At 46.1% G+C, this 17,178-nt stretch overlaps 1 protein-coding gene across 6 annotated transcripts in view; it reads right to left on the bottom strand.

Moving 5' to 3' along the window:
• MARK2 (microtubule affinity regulating kinase 2) overlaps positions 1-17,178 on the bottom strand; it is a 462,018-nt gene that overhangs the window by 103,958 nt on the left and 340,882 nt on the right. For 4 of the 6 annotated variants that reach the window (XM_029614697.1, XM_029614694.1, XM_029614695.1 and 1 more), the window contains exon 15: positions 14,506-14,664. The exons of the other annotated variants lie outside the window; for them this stretch is intronic. In XM_029614697.1, coding sequence (XP_029470557.1) covers positions 14,506-14,664 — 159 coding nt within the window. The remainder of the gene's footprint in view (positions 1-14,505; positions 14,665-17,178) is intronic. 6 annotated transcript variants of the gene reach the window in all.

Genomic DNA, 17,178 nt, shown 5'->3' with positions numbered 1-17,178 from the left:
ATTTTAAAAGCTGCCATGCGGCCCATCCAAGACAGAGAATAGAGTCCCCAGATATCCAAATCCCGAGCCATGCTAGCCATCAGCGGTAAATAGTTTAATTTAAATAGCTGTGTGCAGTCTGTGCATAACTGGATCCCCAAATATTTAATACTTTGAGTCGTCCATTTAAAAGGGAAATGTTTTTTTTAAGTCCCATAACCTGGTCAGGGATAATGAAACATTTAAGATTTCTGATTTGGACATATTCACTTTAAAGCCCGACATTTTACTGAACCTATCCATCTCCCTCATCAGCCCCGGCAATCTCAGCTGCGGATCGGCCACTGAAAACAAAATATTGTCCGCAAAAAAATATTTTATATTGCTGATCCCCAACATGAATGCCCTTTATATATCAGTAGCATTTCGTATGGTAGTTGCTAAGGGCTCCATAAAAAGAACAAAAAGCAGGAGTGATAGTGGGCGCCCCCTGGCTAGTTCCTCTCCCCAAAGCAAATAAGAACGAATACTCACCATTAACCTTAATACAGGCCTGAGGTGATGCATACATTGCTTGCAGCCAAGTCCTAAAATTGTCCCCCAGCCCTACTTTCTTCAAGACCTTAAACAAGAATCCCCAGTGTACTCTATCGAAGGCCTTTTCTGCGTCTACCGCCATTAAGACGGCTGATGTCTTACTTTCTCGGGCCTTCCAAATGAGATTTACTATCTTGCAAAGGTTATCCCCCACTTGCCTGCCTATTCCCCTCAATATAGGAAGTATGTTTGAATCTATCCATCTGATGTAATATTTATTTATTTTATTTATTTATTTTAGTTTTTTCTATACCGGCATTCGTGAGAGTATCACATCATGCCGGTTTACAATAAACAGGGAGAGTGAAAATGTTACAGTAAAAGAAATAAATAACAGGTGTTGAACGAAAACAATTTCAGTTACAATAAAACAGGGAAAAGTACAACTAGGAGCAGAGAAAATTGATAGGAAATTAACAGAATATATTAACCAAAATTTAATAGAGTGCATTTACAGAGTTTATGGTATTTACTACGACATGTCGTTTGCCATTTTGAAGTTTTTGCGTAAGGGTAGTGGTTGGGAGTTATAGTTTTCTGCGTAAGGGTAGTGATTGGAAGTTGGTTAGAGGTGAATTATGATTTATTCGGAGTCAGGGAAGGCTTTTTTTAAATAGCCACATTTTGAGTCTTTTCCTGAATGTTGGGAGGCAGGGTTCCTGCCATAGCTCCGGTGGGATGGAGTTCCAAAGAGGAGGTCCCGCTGTGGAGAATGCTCTGTCTCTGAAGGTTATATGATGGGAGATTTTGGAGTGAGGTACCTGTAGAGATTCCTTATAGTACTCTCTTATGGGTCTGGAGGATGTATGTTTCTTGAAAGGGATTTGAAGGCTGAGCGGAGCGTATTGTTGGATAGCTTTGTATATTATGGTGATGGACTTATATAAGATTCTATAATGAATCGGCAGCCAGTGTAGGTCTTTGAGGACTGGGGAAATATGATCTCTTCTCCATGTAGTTAATATCCTGGCTGCTGTGTTTTGAACCATCTGAAGAGGTTTAGTGTGCGAGGATGGGAGACCTAATAATAAAGAATTGCAATAGTCTAACTTGGAGAAGATTATTGCTTGTAAGATTGTTCTGTAGTCCTGATTGTGGAACAGTGGTTTTATTCTTTTTAGGACATGCAGTTTATGAAAGCAGTCCTTGGTGGTTTGGTTTATAAAAGCTTTTAGGTTTAGCCGATTATCAATGATCGTTCCTAGATCTCTTACTTGGACTGTTTGTAAGTTTGCTGAAGGATTAGTGGTGCTGCTGCTGTTCTCTGTGGATATGAGAAGGAGTTCCGTTTGACGAATTTAGAATTTTTTTTACTCTATAATAGATTAATCGTTTGATATGTTCCATGTAAATCGCCATCCCGGCGATAGTTATCTCTGTTACCTGTGAACCGGAGTGATATGTATTGTATACAGGAACTTCCGGTATATAAAAAAACCAAAAATAAAAAATAAATAAATAAATTCAGACTAGAGAGGAGGGAGTTGATTTCTCGAAGGCATGTTTCCCATAGGTCTAGGGTTTTTTTTGATGGATTCTTTGATGGGGATCACAATCTGGACATCGTCCGCGTATAAATAGTATTTTAAGTTCAGTTTGGTTAGTAACTGGCAGAGAGGGAGAAGGTAAATGTTAAAGAGTGTGGGTGAGAGGGATGAGCCTTGCGGGACTCCTAGAGATGAAGGGTAGCGCTTAGATTCTTTGTTGTGTATTTTGACCTTGTATCCTCTATTTCTCAAGAATGTATTGAACCATGCTAATGCTTTGCCTGTTATGCCGATGTTCGATAGCTGGTATAGGAGCATAGCGTGGTTAACAGTGTCAAAAGCGGCTGAGAGGTCCAAAAGGATCAATAAATAGGACTGACCTTTGTCGAGGCCCATGATGAGGTAATCTGTCAAGGAGATAAGTGATTCGGTACTTAATGATTTCCTGAAGCCATATTGAGATGGGAAAAGAATTTTGTGATCCTCAAAGTAGTCTGATAATTTAGTGTTAACTAGTTTGTCCATGACCTTGGCTATGAAAGGGAGGTTGGAGATTGGGCGAAAGTTGGTGGAGTCTTTTGGATCTAGGTTTGGTTTTTTCAGGAGCGGTTTGATGGAAGCCATTTTAAGGTCGTCTGGGTAGATTCCTTGGGATAACGAGCAGTTGGATAATGTCTGCCAGAGCTTTGGAGATGGTGTCTGGAATAAGAAGTAGTAGTTTGGACGGTATATGGTCGAATGGGTGACACGAGGGTTTCATTTTTTTCAGTACTCTTAGGATCTCTGAAGTTCAGATAGGTTCAAACGAGTTGAGAGAGATGTTTTTGTTAGGGTGGAGATAGGTACTGGAAGGCAAAGAGGTATTGGATGTCAAATTTGTTAGAAGGTTAGTGATTTTGTTGCTGAAGAAGAGGGCCAGCTCCTCTCTTTTTCTTGAGCTTGGTTGAATGGTATGTCCGGTACATGGATTTGAGTTAGGTTAGAGACGTAGGCAAACAGGGTTTTAGCGTCAAAGATCATGTGATGAATCTTATGAGCGTAGAAGTCTCTTTTTGTTTTTAACATGGAATTCTTGTAGCGATGGAGGGCAAGTTTGTAGGCGGAGAGGGAGGATGCTGTTGGTGCTTTGCGCCATTTGCTTTCATTCCGTCTGAGGGAGAGTTTTAGATTTTGCAGTTCTTCATTAAACCATGGTTGTCTTTTAGAAATGTTGTGTTTGAGTTTTTTTGTTGTCAGTGGACAGAGTTTGTTTGCCGCAGTTTCTGTTATATTGTGCCATGAGTGAAGGGCTGAGTTAGGAGTGGAAACGTCTATGAGGGGGGAGTTCTAAAATTAGGTGATTGCGGAGGTCATCTGAGGTGCATAATTTCCTGTAAGTGAATTGTTGTTGAGGGGCGTGATTGCTGCTCCTTTGTGCCAGAGAGATGGTGGTCGAGATTAGGGTGTGGTCTGACCAGGGTACTGGTTTGCAGACCGGTTGTGTTGAGTGAGAGATGCCCGTGTTTATGAAGATGAGGTCCAAGGTATGGCCTGCTCTATGGGTGGGTTTATTGATTATCTGCTTGAAACCCATGGCTGACATGGCGGTAAGGAGTGTTTCGCCATTGGTAGAAAGAGAGGGGTCGTTGACATGTAAGTTGAAATCTCCGAGTATAATTGCTGGGGAATCCAAATTTAGGTATGTGGCTGTTAGTTCCAGAAAGGGTGAGGCGTCCGCATCGAGAAGGCCTGGGGGGGCATAGACAAGAAGGATTTGAAGATAGTCTGATTTGAACAGGCCTGTTTCAAGTTTGGTAGGTGAGTTGACTGGATATTGTGTGAGACTCAGATCTTTTTTGGCAGCAAGGAGAATACCCCCTCCTCTTTTTTTCTGTCGGGGAATAGAGAAGAAATCATAGGTATGCGTTGGTAATTGATTAATTAGTGCAGTGTCTGTGGGTTTAAGCCATGTTTCAGTTATGGCGAGGAAGTCTGGATTTGTGTCAAGTAGAAGGTCGTTGAGTATAAGAGTTTTCTTGATGAGGGATTGGGCGTTGAATAGAATTAGGGAGAAAAGAGTTAGGCCTAGCAATTGTGTAATGGGGGAGACCATGATGGGAATGAGGGCTTTGTAGGTGTGCGGACGGGAAATCATTAAAGGTTTACCAGTGAAAATGGTCCTCCTATGATGGAGAGTTGGAATAGGGAGACCACGAAGCATAGTGGCCAGTTGTAACCAGAGAACTGTTTGTTAAAGCACAGAGTTTAGTTACTGAGGTGGAGGTCGGGAGAAAGCTGGATGCGGTCGGATGAGTGCTAGGACCTGGTCAGTTAAGTGTTGGAGGCTGGTGGGAGAAATGCTTCAATGAAGTTTGGAAGACTGAGGTATGAATGCAGGGTGAAGATTAGTTGATGTTTGCTTGTAGATTGGATGAAGATGGGATGAATGGTAGGGTGAGTGGTGGATGAAGTTTGGCTGTATTGCTCCATCCATAATAGTTTGAAGTTGCTTTCTCTTACAATCTAGAGCCCGTAACGTACTACTACCCCCCTGTACTTTATGAAGTTTTTCCAACCGGGTTATATCCTGTTGCAGCTCTTCTTGAGCTTGCTGGCGTAATTTCTTATGTGCCACTGCCTTAGCAATTAGTTTCCCGTGCATTACTGCCTTAAAACAATCCCATGCTATACTTGGTTTCACCTCCCCATTATCATTTGTGCAAAAGTAGTCCTTAATGTCGTCCCTCACCTCCTCATAAATCTGTTTATTAGACAGAAGGGAATTATTCAACCTCCAATATTTTTGCCCATGCTGCTCCGCTGTTAAGCAGAAAGATCCCAGTACTGGGGCGTGATCAGACCATGTAATGGATCCTATTTTCATTCTCCTACATCCCATGATCCATATTTTGCATCCGAACCACATATCTAATCGAGAATAGGTGCCATGAGCTCTGGAGTAAAAGGAATAATCCTTTTCAGTGGAGTTTTATACAGCTCCATACATCTTGTACCCCCCAGGTATTCATAATGATCTTTAACCTTTGCCTATGTGTTTTTAAGATGTCTCTGGATGTGTTACTCTGGTCCACTTTGGGGTTTAATGTCAGGTTGAAATACCCTCCCCATCAAGCATGACCCTTGTATAAAGTCACTCAAAGATTGCTCTAAATACGTGAAAAAGTCGCCTTGATTCACATTGGGCGCGTAGATATTGAGCAGTGTAACCAATTTTGTATCCAGTCTAATCACTAGAGCCAGATAGCGGCCTTGTTTATCTTTTTTTTTTTTTTTTTTTTAATCTAGCACTTCAGCTTGAAGATCCTTATATAATCATAATCCCAACCCCACCCTTTTTACACTCTTCTGTATTAGAAGCCAAATAAATTTGGGGGTAGTTTTTAATACAAAGTAAACGCTCATCTTTAAGCAAATGTGTTTCTTGGATGAAAAAGACCGATGCACTAAGGAGATTAGCCTCCTCAAATAGTAACTGCCGCTTTCGCTGGTGGTTTAGCCCCTTAACATTAAGAGTCACTAAAGTTATCTCATCCATTATTGTGAGAAACGAAGTTCTTACTAACTACACTGGATTGCCATGTTCCCCTCCCCCACAACCCCCAGCCTGAAAACCTACCCTGCACAGAATCCCATCATTCACCCCTTCGAATTCCCCCCTCCCCTACCCCATAACCATCCTTAGGTGAGGCTACCCCCTCACCCTCTCCTTGTACACGAGGAATGATGTCACTTTGCATGGCCTATTATCATGTTAGCTTACATGTGGTAATACATTTGTTTCAACTCTGACCACCACCCAACTCAAACAGTCCCATTTTCAAACTTTGAATGAAACAAACTATTGCAGTAAGTTCACCAGTGACCTCAGGGTGGTGGGTCAGACTGCGTGGCCTTGTCTCCAGAGTTTCTTCGTAACCACTTGCCGCCTTTGCCAGCCCTCTGCCAGCGGGTGGTATCTTTATGCGAGGAGTTTTTCCAGGGGTTCCTGAGGGCTTTGGACTTCAATTCCTTCCTGCCGGAGAAGTTTTTCCGCCGCCTCTGCTGACCGGGCAGTGCAGGAGTGGCTGCTGATGGTAAATGCGATACCTAATGGATACAGCCACTTATATCTGACGTTGCTCGCCCTCAGGGTGTCAGTGATATACTTCATAGCTTTCCTCCTCTGCAATGTAATGATAGAGAGATCACTAAAGAGTTGAATTTTGGCTCCTTTCCACATAATGGTCCCCAGGGTCCAGGCTTTATTCATAATCGCCTCTTTCATAGTGTAGTGATGCAGACATGCAATTATATCCCTGGGCAGGTTGTTAACAGGTTTGCTCAAGGAACGATGAACCCGGTCGATCTTAATGTCCTTTTCAGGTGCTGAGGTCCCTTCAGTATTCAAAATAGCACGACAGAGGTCCTGTACCAACTTAACATAATTGGTATCACCTTCTTCCTCTGGCACCCCTCTTATCCTGATTTTCTGCCATCTATTTCGATTTTCCAAGTCTTCTAACTTGGAAGTGAGCTCCTCAGTGGTTTGCTTAAGTGCCTGTATATCCTTTGTTTGCTGCGTCACTGAAGAGGCCTGCTCCTCTGCCGTCTGTTCCAGCTCTTGAACTTGATCTCCCAGGTCCCCCACCTCTTTCATCAGGTCTCAGACCGCTTCTTGAATCTCATTTTTAATCACGGCAATTATTTCAGTTTTAATGTTCGCAAACCAGGCCACAAATTCTTTGTGGGTAGGCCCCGCCTCTGTTTCGGTGCCGCGTGATGTCCCTGCCGTCTCGTGCTCCTCCTGCACCGCTCCATCTTTCTTTCTCCCCAGCCACCGCTGATTTAGCGAGTGCGGCGTTGCCGCCATAAGAGAATTCGGCCAGGTCCACGGTTTGCCGTCGGGAGGACATGGCTGCCGGCCCCGACTCCTGAGACAATTTTTGTGCGGTCAGGAAGACCCTGAAGGGGAGAGATTACTACTTTTTTATTTTAGCCCTGCGGAGCTTCGCTTCTAAGTGGCCATTTGTAGATGCTGACGTCACTTCCTCCAAAGGCCTGCTTTTTCACAGCAGAATTCGATACAGTCTGCTAGCCAGTTGGAGTTTGTTTGCCCTTATCAAAAGAAACAAAGAGTTGGGTGGATTTCCTATGAATTGCAGTGTGGCCTAGGTAAAATGCAAGTGCATGTTTACATCCAAGGTGTGTAAAACTCTCTCGCCCTAGTGAGAGTGAGGCTTTGGGAAAAATGTGGACAAGACTATAGACTGATTCAAGTGGAAGGCAGAAACCACCTTGGGAAGGAATTTAGGGTGAGTAGGTAGGACCACTCGGTCATGTAGGAACCTTGTATAGGGTGAGCATGTGACAAGCGCTTGTAACTCACTAACCCTTCGAGCAGATGTAATGGCTACTAGGAAGAGAACTTTCCATGTAAGAAATTTAACATCGCAGGAGTGCAAAGGCTCAAAAGGGGAGCGCATGAGCCTTGAGTTGTAGTAGGCCCCTCATAATTCCACTCACAAAGGGTTGAGCTGTTACCGGGGCACCCCCAACTCCTTTGTGGTACACTGAGATAGCACTCAGGTGTACCCTCACCGAGGAAGTCTGGAGACCAGAGTCTGAAAGGTGCCAGAGATAGTCTAATAGAGATGGCGTGGGGCAGGAAAAGGGGTTGATATCTTTTTGTATGCACCACATGGTGAATCTTTTCCCACTTAGAATGGTAGGATTTTCGTGTGGAAGGCTTTCGTGAGGCCACAAACACTTGAGACACATTAGTTGAAAGGTTGAGTGGTTGGAGGATCAAGCTTTGGATGGCGTAACATGCATTGGTTCTGAGTTATGAGAGTAGGCGCTGTGCCCAGATGAATGGGTTCTCTGATCGAGAGGTCGAGAAGCATGGAAAACCATACTTATCGAGGCCAATACAGGGCTATGAGTATCATTGACCCTTTGCCCTGTTGTAGCTTTACAAGAGTTTTGGCTATTAGAGGTATCAGGGGATACACGTATAGGAGGCCTGTGTTCCAGGGGCAAGCGAAGGCGTCCATGGTTAACTTGTTGCCTGTGCAGGGAGCAGTATCTGTCCACTTTATGATTCAGTTCGGATACAAAGAGGTCTATTGTTGGCTGACCCCAACGTTGAAAGATTCTGGTCACCACAGGATCCACAGACCACTCGTGGGGATGAAACTGTTGGCTGAGGTGATCTGCTACTACGTTCTGCATGCCTGCCAGATAAGAGACCCATAGATACATGGAGTGTGCAAGGGCCCAGTCCCAGATCTGCGCTTCTTCTTGGCACAGGAGATAAGAGCCTGTGCCGCCCTGCTTGTTCAAGTAGCACATTGCAACTGTATTGTCTGTTTGTATGAGAACAGTCTTATATGAAAGGCAGTCCTTGAACGCATATAGAGCATAACGTATAGCTCGAAGCTCTAAGAAGTTGATCTGAAACATTGCTTCGAGCTGTGTCCAAGTACGTTGAGTTTGAAGATTGTTCACATGAGCTCCCCAACTCAAGGTGGATGCGTCTGTGGTCAAAGTTATCTGTGGAACTGGTTGCTGAAAAGGTAGACTTGTTAGCAAGTTGTCTTTGTTCGTCCACCAGAGAAGCGATAAACGTAACTAGTGGGTTACTTGGATCTGGGATGAGAGCGGTTGAGTGGCTTGGAGCCACTGAGTTTTCAAAGTCCACAGAGTTATTCTCATGGGCAGCCTTGCCATAGGAGTGATGTGGACCGTGGAAGCCATGTGGCCCAGCAACGCTAGGAATTGATGGGCTGAGGCTGTTTTCTTTGTGCACAGAGATACAACTAGTCGGAAGAGTGTGTCTGCGCGGTCGTTGGGCAGGAAGGCCTTCGCCACTGTGGTGTCCAAATCTGCTCCGATGAAATTCAGGAGGTGAGATGGAGTCAGGTGGGATTTTTGGTAGTTGATGAGAAATCTCAACTAGTGCAGTAGATTGATAGTGAGTTTGAGGCCATAGAGAGCTCCTTGTTTGGATTTGGCTCTTGATGAGCCAGTCATCCAGGTAAGGAAAGACATGTATGTTTTTCTTGCGTAGATGGGCCGCAGCGACTGCTAGGTACTTTGTTAATACACGTGGTGCCGAGGCAGCCCAAAAGGCAGGACCCAGTACTGAAAGTGTTGATGTCCCACTAGGAAGTGCAGGTACTTGCGGTGAGGTGGGAATATAGGAATGTGAGCGTAAGCATCTTGAAGATCCAGAGAACAGAGCCTTTTTGCAGTAGGGGACGTATGGTGCCCAAGGACACCATCCTGAATTTTTCTTTTCGTAGAAATTTGTTGAGATTGTGGAGGTCTAAGATAGGGCGGAGGCCGCCTGTTTTCTTTGGAATGAGGAAATAGCAGGAATAGAACCCTCTTCCCTGAGGTGCCCGGGGAACAGGTTCCACAGCCCTGGTGCCCAGAAGGATAGACAGCTCTGACTCTAGAAGACTTGTGTGATCTTTTTGCATCCACAGAGGATTGGGTGGTAAGTTCAGGGGTACCATGAGAAGGTTTAGATGGTATCCCTGGGTTATGATGGATATAACCCATTGGTCTGTGGTAATGTTGAGCCAGTTGGTTATGAGGTGGCAAATTTAACCTCCTACTGGCAAATCTTGTTTTAGATTTGTGGAGTGACTGCTGTTCTGAGTACGTTTCAAAATCCAGAGGCCTAGCCTGTTTGTGGTGGTGGCTGAGGCCTGGATGTTTTGGGTTGTCGAGGATTTGTTCTCTGAGACCGCCTAGTAGGTCTCACGTGAAATGCAGGTGGGTAGTATCTGCGCGGGCGATAAAATTGTTTTCTAGGGTCCCTTATAGTGGACTTTCTTACAGAAGAAGGGGCCTCGGTAGTCACTGTTGATAATTACCGCAGGGTCTCATTATGGTCTTTTAATTGAGCCACTGCGTCTTGTATCTTCTCACCGAATAGGTTTTCACTGGTACATGGTAAATCGGCAAGTTTGTCTTAGACTTCAGGTCTCAGATCAGAGGATTTTAGCCAGGACCACACCTCCTGACACTGATTCCTGTCGCTGACATGCGAGAAGCTGTTTCAAAGGAGTCGTATGCAGCACGAACCTCATGTTTACCAGCCTCAAGGCCTTTATGTAGTATGGCATTGAGACTATCTTGTTGCTGTTGGGGAAGAGAGTCAGTTATTTCTTGAACCTGCTTCCAGAGATTCGTTTGATGCTGTGCCATGTAAAGTTGGTATGCAGCTATGCGTGACACTAGCATAGAACCTTGAAACATTTTGCAACCCAAGATGTCAAGGAATTTTTGGTCCTTGCCAGGAGGTGTTGAAGAATGTGGTCGCAGTCTTCTGGCCTTCTTTTGTGCAGATTCAACTACCACCGATTGATGGGGCAGTTGTGGTTTTTGGAATCCAGGAATATGTTGGACGAGATAAATGGCATCTGTCCTCTTATTCACAGGCTGCACAGCACAAGGATGCTCCCAGAGATGATGTTGCAGATCTACTAGCACTTCGTATACTGGGATAGCCATTACTTGTTTCGGTACATCCACAAATTGGAGAACCTCTAATGTTTTGTTGCATGTGTCCTCCTCTGTAATAAGTTCAAAGGGAATTGTTTCTGACATTTCCTTAACAAAATTGGCAAAGGAGAGATCTTCTGGGGGAGATTTTCTCCTTTCCTCTGGAGCAGATGGTTCTGATAAGATATCCTCCATAGATGTGTCAGTGTCAACATCTTCCCATATGTCAGAAAAGGTCTCCTGTCGGAGGGAAGAAGATTGGTAGAGGAGGATGGGTTGGCACTGATGGATGCTTCGATAGCCTCGATGGAATACGCGGTGGCACCGATAAGGTCTTCAGTAGCACCGGAGGCATCGATGGAAAACTAAGGCCTCTCGGTCCTGAGAGCCCTAATGGACCAGGCATTGGGTCAGGCATTGGTGACAGAACTGGAATCCGTTCCTTTGTCGTCTGAGGACCCCGGAATGGGAATCGGGGATTTCAGAGGTTTTGCAGGTTGCTTTGGCATCGGTGGCCTGGGTTGTGTTGGAAGGGCACCGATGAGTGTATCCAACCTGGTTAGCAATGGTGCAAATATCGATGGCTCCAGTGTCGGTATGGGGGCTGGCATCGATGGCTGTAAGTCTCGGAGAGCATCGAGCATGGCCTGGCGGATGAAACCGTCCAGTTCCTCCCTGAAAGCTGGTGTAGATATCGCAGCTACAGGGGGTGGAAAGCTAGGCATTACTGATAACTCCACAGGAACTTGTGGGGGCTCAGTACCCCGCACCAATATCGGTGGGGATTGCCTTGATTTCTCGGGTAGAGAGGGAATTGAAGGCTCCTCTACCCGTGTACTCTTCACAATCGGCTCGATAGCCACCGAGGCCGATGCGGTGTTGCTGCTGGCACCGGGAATTGACTCACGTCGGTGCCTGTGCTTCCCCTGGTGCTCAGTCTGGTCTTTCCCCAGCACCGAGGTAGATGATGTAGATGCCTTAGACGGAGTCGGTGACGGATGGTCACCGCTGCCCTGGTGCTCCCAGTGAGGTTTGATAACTAATTTTTTCAATACTCTTGCCGGTGACGATTGGGTGGACATCGATGGAGTCAACTTGATTTTGAACAGAGTCTCCATCTTGTCGAGGCGAGTCTGCCTACCCTTCGGGGTCATCTGGGCACAACTTGGGCAGTTAGACACGTTGTGTGATGAGCCAAGGCACAGCACACAGACATCGTGCGGGTCGGTGATCGACATGGTTCAGGGGCACTCCAGACATTTTCTGAAACCTGTTGCCATAATGACAGAGGTTGAGGCCCCAAAAACGGTTGATGACCTGCGGGCACCGAAAAAGGTGAGAGTGGGAATTGACCGGGAATAGTGATTTTACTCACCGAACGATGGAAAAAATATCCCGATGGGAGACCCCTATGAGGAAATCTTTTTCTGAAGTAAATTTTAAGATTTTTCCGTGAGGAAATTTGTGTGAGAATTCTCAGAGTTCCTAACCGCGAGGCAAACTGCAGCGTGGAAAAAGAGACTGAAGGGAGACCCCTGTGGCTGCAGGGATCATGGCATGCTGGGCATGCTCAGTGTGCCAGTCAAAAGTTCTAGAAACTTTGACAGAAAAGTTTTCTGTGATAGGGCTCCATCCAGTGACATCACCCATATGTGAGGACTACCATCCTGCTTGTCCTGGGAGAAATACCAAATGCTACTGAGAAGCCAGCCCCTCTAGTCAGGAAGCCACAATTCAGAATCCTCATTCTCCCAGGTCACCTCTAGTCATCTTCACAAAACTCACTGCTTGGAAGTGAGCAATGCTTAGGCCCACAGCCCACGTTATACTCTGCCACCTCCCATCTCTCTGTCACACAAGAGTCACTCCAGTATAAAGCCTTTAAGAAGGGAAGGAGGGAGCAGGAGCTGCCAGGACAGTGCTAAGGATGGCTAATGTGAAGGGAGAGGAGGAAGCAGCCTCCAGGAACCCTCAACCAGCAATCCCTGGCCTCTCTTAGTGGCTCTTTTTTTCTATTCAAATGTTTTTGGCCCAGCAGTTTCTTCCTGCTCCTTTGGGCTTCAAGCTCAATCAGAATCAGCCTCAGTTGGGATACAGAGCTATGAGCCTTTATTCACATCTATGTTAGGTTTTTCCCTTATTTTCTAAAGCCTCCCTCTCTTACCTCACACCTCATCCTTGCCCAGAAGCCCCAGACTGCAGCTCCCACAGGAACCTGGTACACATAGATCCTAAGTCTAACCAGTTGTGCAATGGCCGAGACTTCCTTCCCCCTTTCCCCCCCCCCCCCAATAGGGGTTGTCAATATTGCCTCTGCTGTATCTCCAGCCCTGGCCAGCTGGGAAGTAAAAACTTGGTCTGGGAATCAAACCTAGGACCTCCATTCGGCACAGCACTGACACTGAACTACTGGGCTGGCCCAACAGCTGCAACTTTCTAAGACAAAGCTAATACAGAACAGGCATGTGTCATTTGCTTGCTCAGCCTCCCTTCAGGAAAGGCAGACTGCCTTAACTATTTTCCAGCAGGGGCAGGTATTTACTAATTTGTAAACAGGCTCTAAGTCTAGATTGGATAACTGCTTCCTGATCTTGAGGAACAAGAGCAGACTGTCACAGATCTGTGGCTCTACACAGGAGTGAAACTTTCTTCAGTGGCGCCGCAGCTATAAGTGCCATTCAAGACACTGCTCTAGTGATAAGCTATCAACAGAACCCCATGTAGCATTCACTGTGTGAAAAGCAAAGCTAGCAAACTTGCTTGGTGACTTCCCAACCACACCATACTTTTTGTGAAAATAGGGACAGCTCAGAACCTGCTCGTTCCTGGGCTGATACCAGACAGGGACTGGACTGTTGTCTTAAGGGCCAATGCAATAAAAAATCTGCATTAAAATCAGAGTTGGATTTTAGTGTGGGTTTTAACATGCGTGCTAAAACTTCGGACCCCCCCCCAAACAGACCAGGAGTACAAAAAAAAAATAAGCACACTAAACTGAAAAAACCCAAACCAACCCATATTTCTGCCTCCTGATTGGCCTATGGCCACTAATCCCACTGGATGGTAGCCTAGCCGGGCTGGCAAGCCCTCCCCCCCCCCATTCACCTTAAACAAAGGAGTCCAGGGTTCCTCCCTCCCTCTTCTGAAAACCCCACCTCAGCTGGAGAAGACTTTACCTCCTTTGGCTGGACTGTTCGCTTTCTGGCAGTGTCACATGTCAGTGAAAGAACCAATGCCCTATCAGAATTCTAAAAGGCCAGCCTTCTGAAAGGGGAATGGTGTTTTCACTGAAATGTGACAGTGGAGGAATTGAAATCAGCTGCCATAAAGGGAACAGCTGGAGGAAGTAAGGTCCTGCTGGGATTCCCAGAGGTGGAATTGAGGGAGGGAGAGACCCTGGGCCCATTTATTTAAGGTGAGAAGGGTTTCTGCTTTCTTGGGAGGGAAGGGAGAGAGGGACTTGTTGGCTTTGCTAGCCATGCTACAAGCCAGTTATTGGGGTGCTCTCTACTGCAGGTTTAACTCCTGCATCTAAACCAGGAGTTAAATTTCCTGTGATAAAAGGAGTCGCGCTAGGCTGCCTTACTCTTAGCGTACCTCCTTGCTTATTATGCTGCAATTTGCATGAGACAGGCTAACCTTGCTGCGGATTGTATAGCGCAGGTTTTTCTGGCACTAAAATCTCTATTACATATTGGGCTTAGGTTAGCGACGAAAACCCCACACTAAAACAGGATTTAAAACCTGCAGCAAGGTCAGAGTAGATTACATCAGCCCCTTAATGCCAGCTCTGGGAAAGACAAAGTGAACAGATTAAACTTTGCACTCTTATCACTGGAAGGCATGAAAAGAAAGTATTTTGAATGGTAGAGTGAGCAGAGGTAACAGACTTCAGCTATTCTCTCTTCACAGCATCTCAGAACTGGTCCCGTCCCCCGTCCCAACTTGCCTGGGCCGCTGCACCTCGCAGTTAATCTCGGCAGGGGGCAGAAAGGATTTGCTGGGGTGTACGGACGTGGACATAGATTTCTGGTGCTGGCGGGGCCGCGCTGACGTCACTGAGGAGGTGGTGGAAGCAGTGGAGGCACGGGACCCAGGTGTGGTTAAACTAGGAAACAAAAGCATGGAAGCAGAGTTTTAAGGGGTTGGGGGGGGGGGGGAGGGGACAGGAGGGGAGGGGGGAGGGGGGGCTGTATTCATGGCACATGAAAAGTGATGTATCACGTCACTCCCTGCTAAAGGGATGCTGCTCCTTGAAATAGGTCTTCCATGGTAAGGGACTGCCACTTTACAACAATAAGAACAATAAAAAGGAGTTTGAGCAAGGCTGTCACATACCTGCTTCGGGCCTGTGAAGCAGGAAACTCTTGGGTTCTAATCCTAGCTTAGTCACCTTTTGGTTCACAATACCCAACTGTAATTGAGTTGTAATAATGTATGATGCACTACCCCTATTGTCATCAGTAGGCCACAACGAATGGGGCTTAAAAGGAAAATGGGTTCTTACCTGCAAAATTTCGTTCCTGGAATACCATAGATCAGTCCAGACTCCTGGGTTTTGCCTCCCTGCCACAGATGGAGGCAGAGAAAGTTTCACTGACACAATCTAGTGTGCCACCTGCAGTCCTTCAATATTGACCTGTACCCAAGCCAAGATTATTTCAAATGCACTAAAATGTTTGAATTCTATCTCCCACACCAAGCAGGAGGAAGGGGAAGTTATAAAAAAAAATGTTAACTCATTCCCATGAACAAAGTAGATCATGGAGGCCATTAACATCGCTACAAAATATTGGTATGAGCAGAGGACTATTCTCCCTCCAGTGGGTGGGTCTCTGGACTGAGCTGTGGTATTCCAGGAATGAAAATTAGCAGATAAGAACCAATTTTCCTTTCCTGTTCATACACAGATAGTCCAGACTCCTAGGATGCATCTAAGCTCCCCTAAACAGGGTGGGACCTCGAGAGTCAAATTCATAAAACACACTCACCAGAGCACATGGAAACCGGAGCCCGGACATGCAAGTGACAATGTCTGGTGAAAGTGTGCAATGACTTCCAAGTAGCCTCCCTGCAAACCACCTGCGGAGACTCGACCTAAGAGGTCACCTGAGAATGAGTCGAGTGAGTCCTTAAACCCTCAGGCACAGGATGACTCTTACAAAAATTATCCATGTCAATAGCCTCTTTTAGTTGATGTGCAATCGTAGCTATTGAAGCTTTGCACCCCTTCTTTGGAGCAGTACACAGCACAAAGAGGTGATCTGTTCTCCGAAAATCATTAGCAACCTTAAGCTACATCAACAATGCCTGGACTCGGACAAATCCAAAAAAGCTGGAAGTTCCATAGTTTGACTAAGATGGAACGCGAAAACCAATTCTGGCAGAAAGGAAAGCACCATGCGTAACAATGCCCCAGATTTTTGCACCATGCGCAAAAAGATCTCGATATGACAAAGCCTGAAGCTCTCCAATTCTCCTGGCTGAACAAATAGCCACCTGAAAAATTTTCTTCTGCATTTAGTCCTTCATGGTAACCCTTTGCAGTGGCTCAAACAGAGCCTTACACATTCCTCAGAGCACCAGATCAAGGTTCCAAGAGGGACAGATCTTTCTTACCAGTGGATGCAAATTCTGCGCTCCTCAAAGAAGACGCATCATATCTGAATGCATGGACAGAGAATCTCCCTGTCAGACACTCTAAATGGCGTTTTACCCAAAGAATGAACTCCTAGGCCTTCTGAGCCACTGCTCAACTCTTCGTTCCTCCCTGCCGGTTGATGTAGGCCACCGTCGTTACATTATCTGACAGAACCAGCAAGGGACGCCTGTGTAACCATGGCAGAAAGGCAAGCAATGCGAAAAGCACCGCTCTAGTCTCTAACTGAATGATAGACTATGATGCCTCCTTCTTCAACCACTGGCCCTGTACCAACTGATCCTGACGCACTGCTGCCACCCCCCCCAGCTAGAAAGGCTGGTATCGGTGGTGACTATCACCCTGTTTGGAACCTCAAATTCCACACTACGCTCCAGATTGGCATGAATAAGCCACCTTGAAAGGCAGTCTCTGCCTTCTCCCTTGGGTGGAAGGGGAAGATGAAACTCCTCCGATAACGGATTCCACTGGGAGTGAAGCGCTCTCTGAAGAGGTCGTGTAAGTACAATACCCAGGACACCAGCTCCAACATCAATGCCATAGAGTCCAGGACCTGTAAATAGTCCCAGACCCTGTGCATTGAAAGCTCCAACAGGTGACGAATCTGACTCTGTACCATCAGCATCGAAACTCTTCCATGTGTCGAACCAAGCCCCCAGATTCTCCAAGATGTGAGAGAGAACGAGATGGCTCCTTGCCAGATTTACAAGCCAGCCCAGAGACCTTAAACACAGCAATACCTGCTGCACTACCTGCCAAGAGGTCCTCAGACTTCACTCAACTGAGCCAGTTGTCCAGATATGGATACACCAACATACCTTGTCTCCGTAGGGCCATCACCACCCACACCATCACTTTGGTGAACGTACATGGAGCTGTTGCAAACCTGAAAGGAAGGGCCCAAAACTGAAAGTGTTTCCCTAGGATCAAGAACCTCAAAAAACAAACTCTCAAAAAACAAAC

The sequence above is a fragment of the Rhinatrema bivittatum genome, chromosome 8 (assembly GCF_901001135.1).
Source record: "Rhinatrema bivittatum chromosome 8, aRhiBiv1.1, whole genome shotgun sequence".
NCBI classification, from domain to species: domain Eukaryota; kingdom Metazoa; phylum Chordata; class Amphibia; order Gymnophiona; family Rhinatrematidae; genus Rhinatrema; species Rhinatrema bivittatum.
The sequence above is the reverse complement of the archived record's forward strand: the minus strand, read 5'-3'. Positions and strand labels throughout refer to the sequence as shown.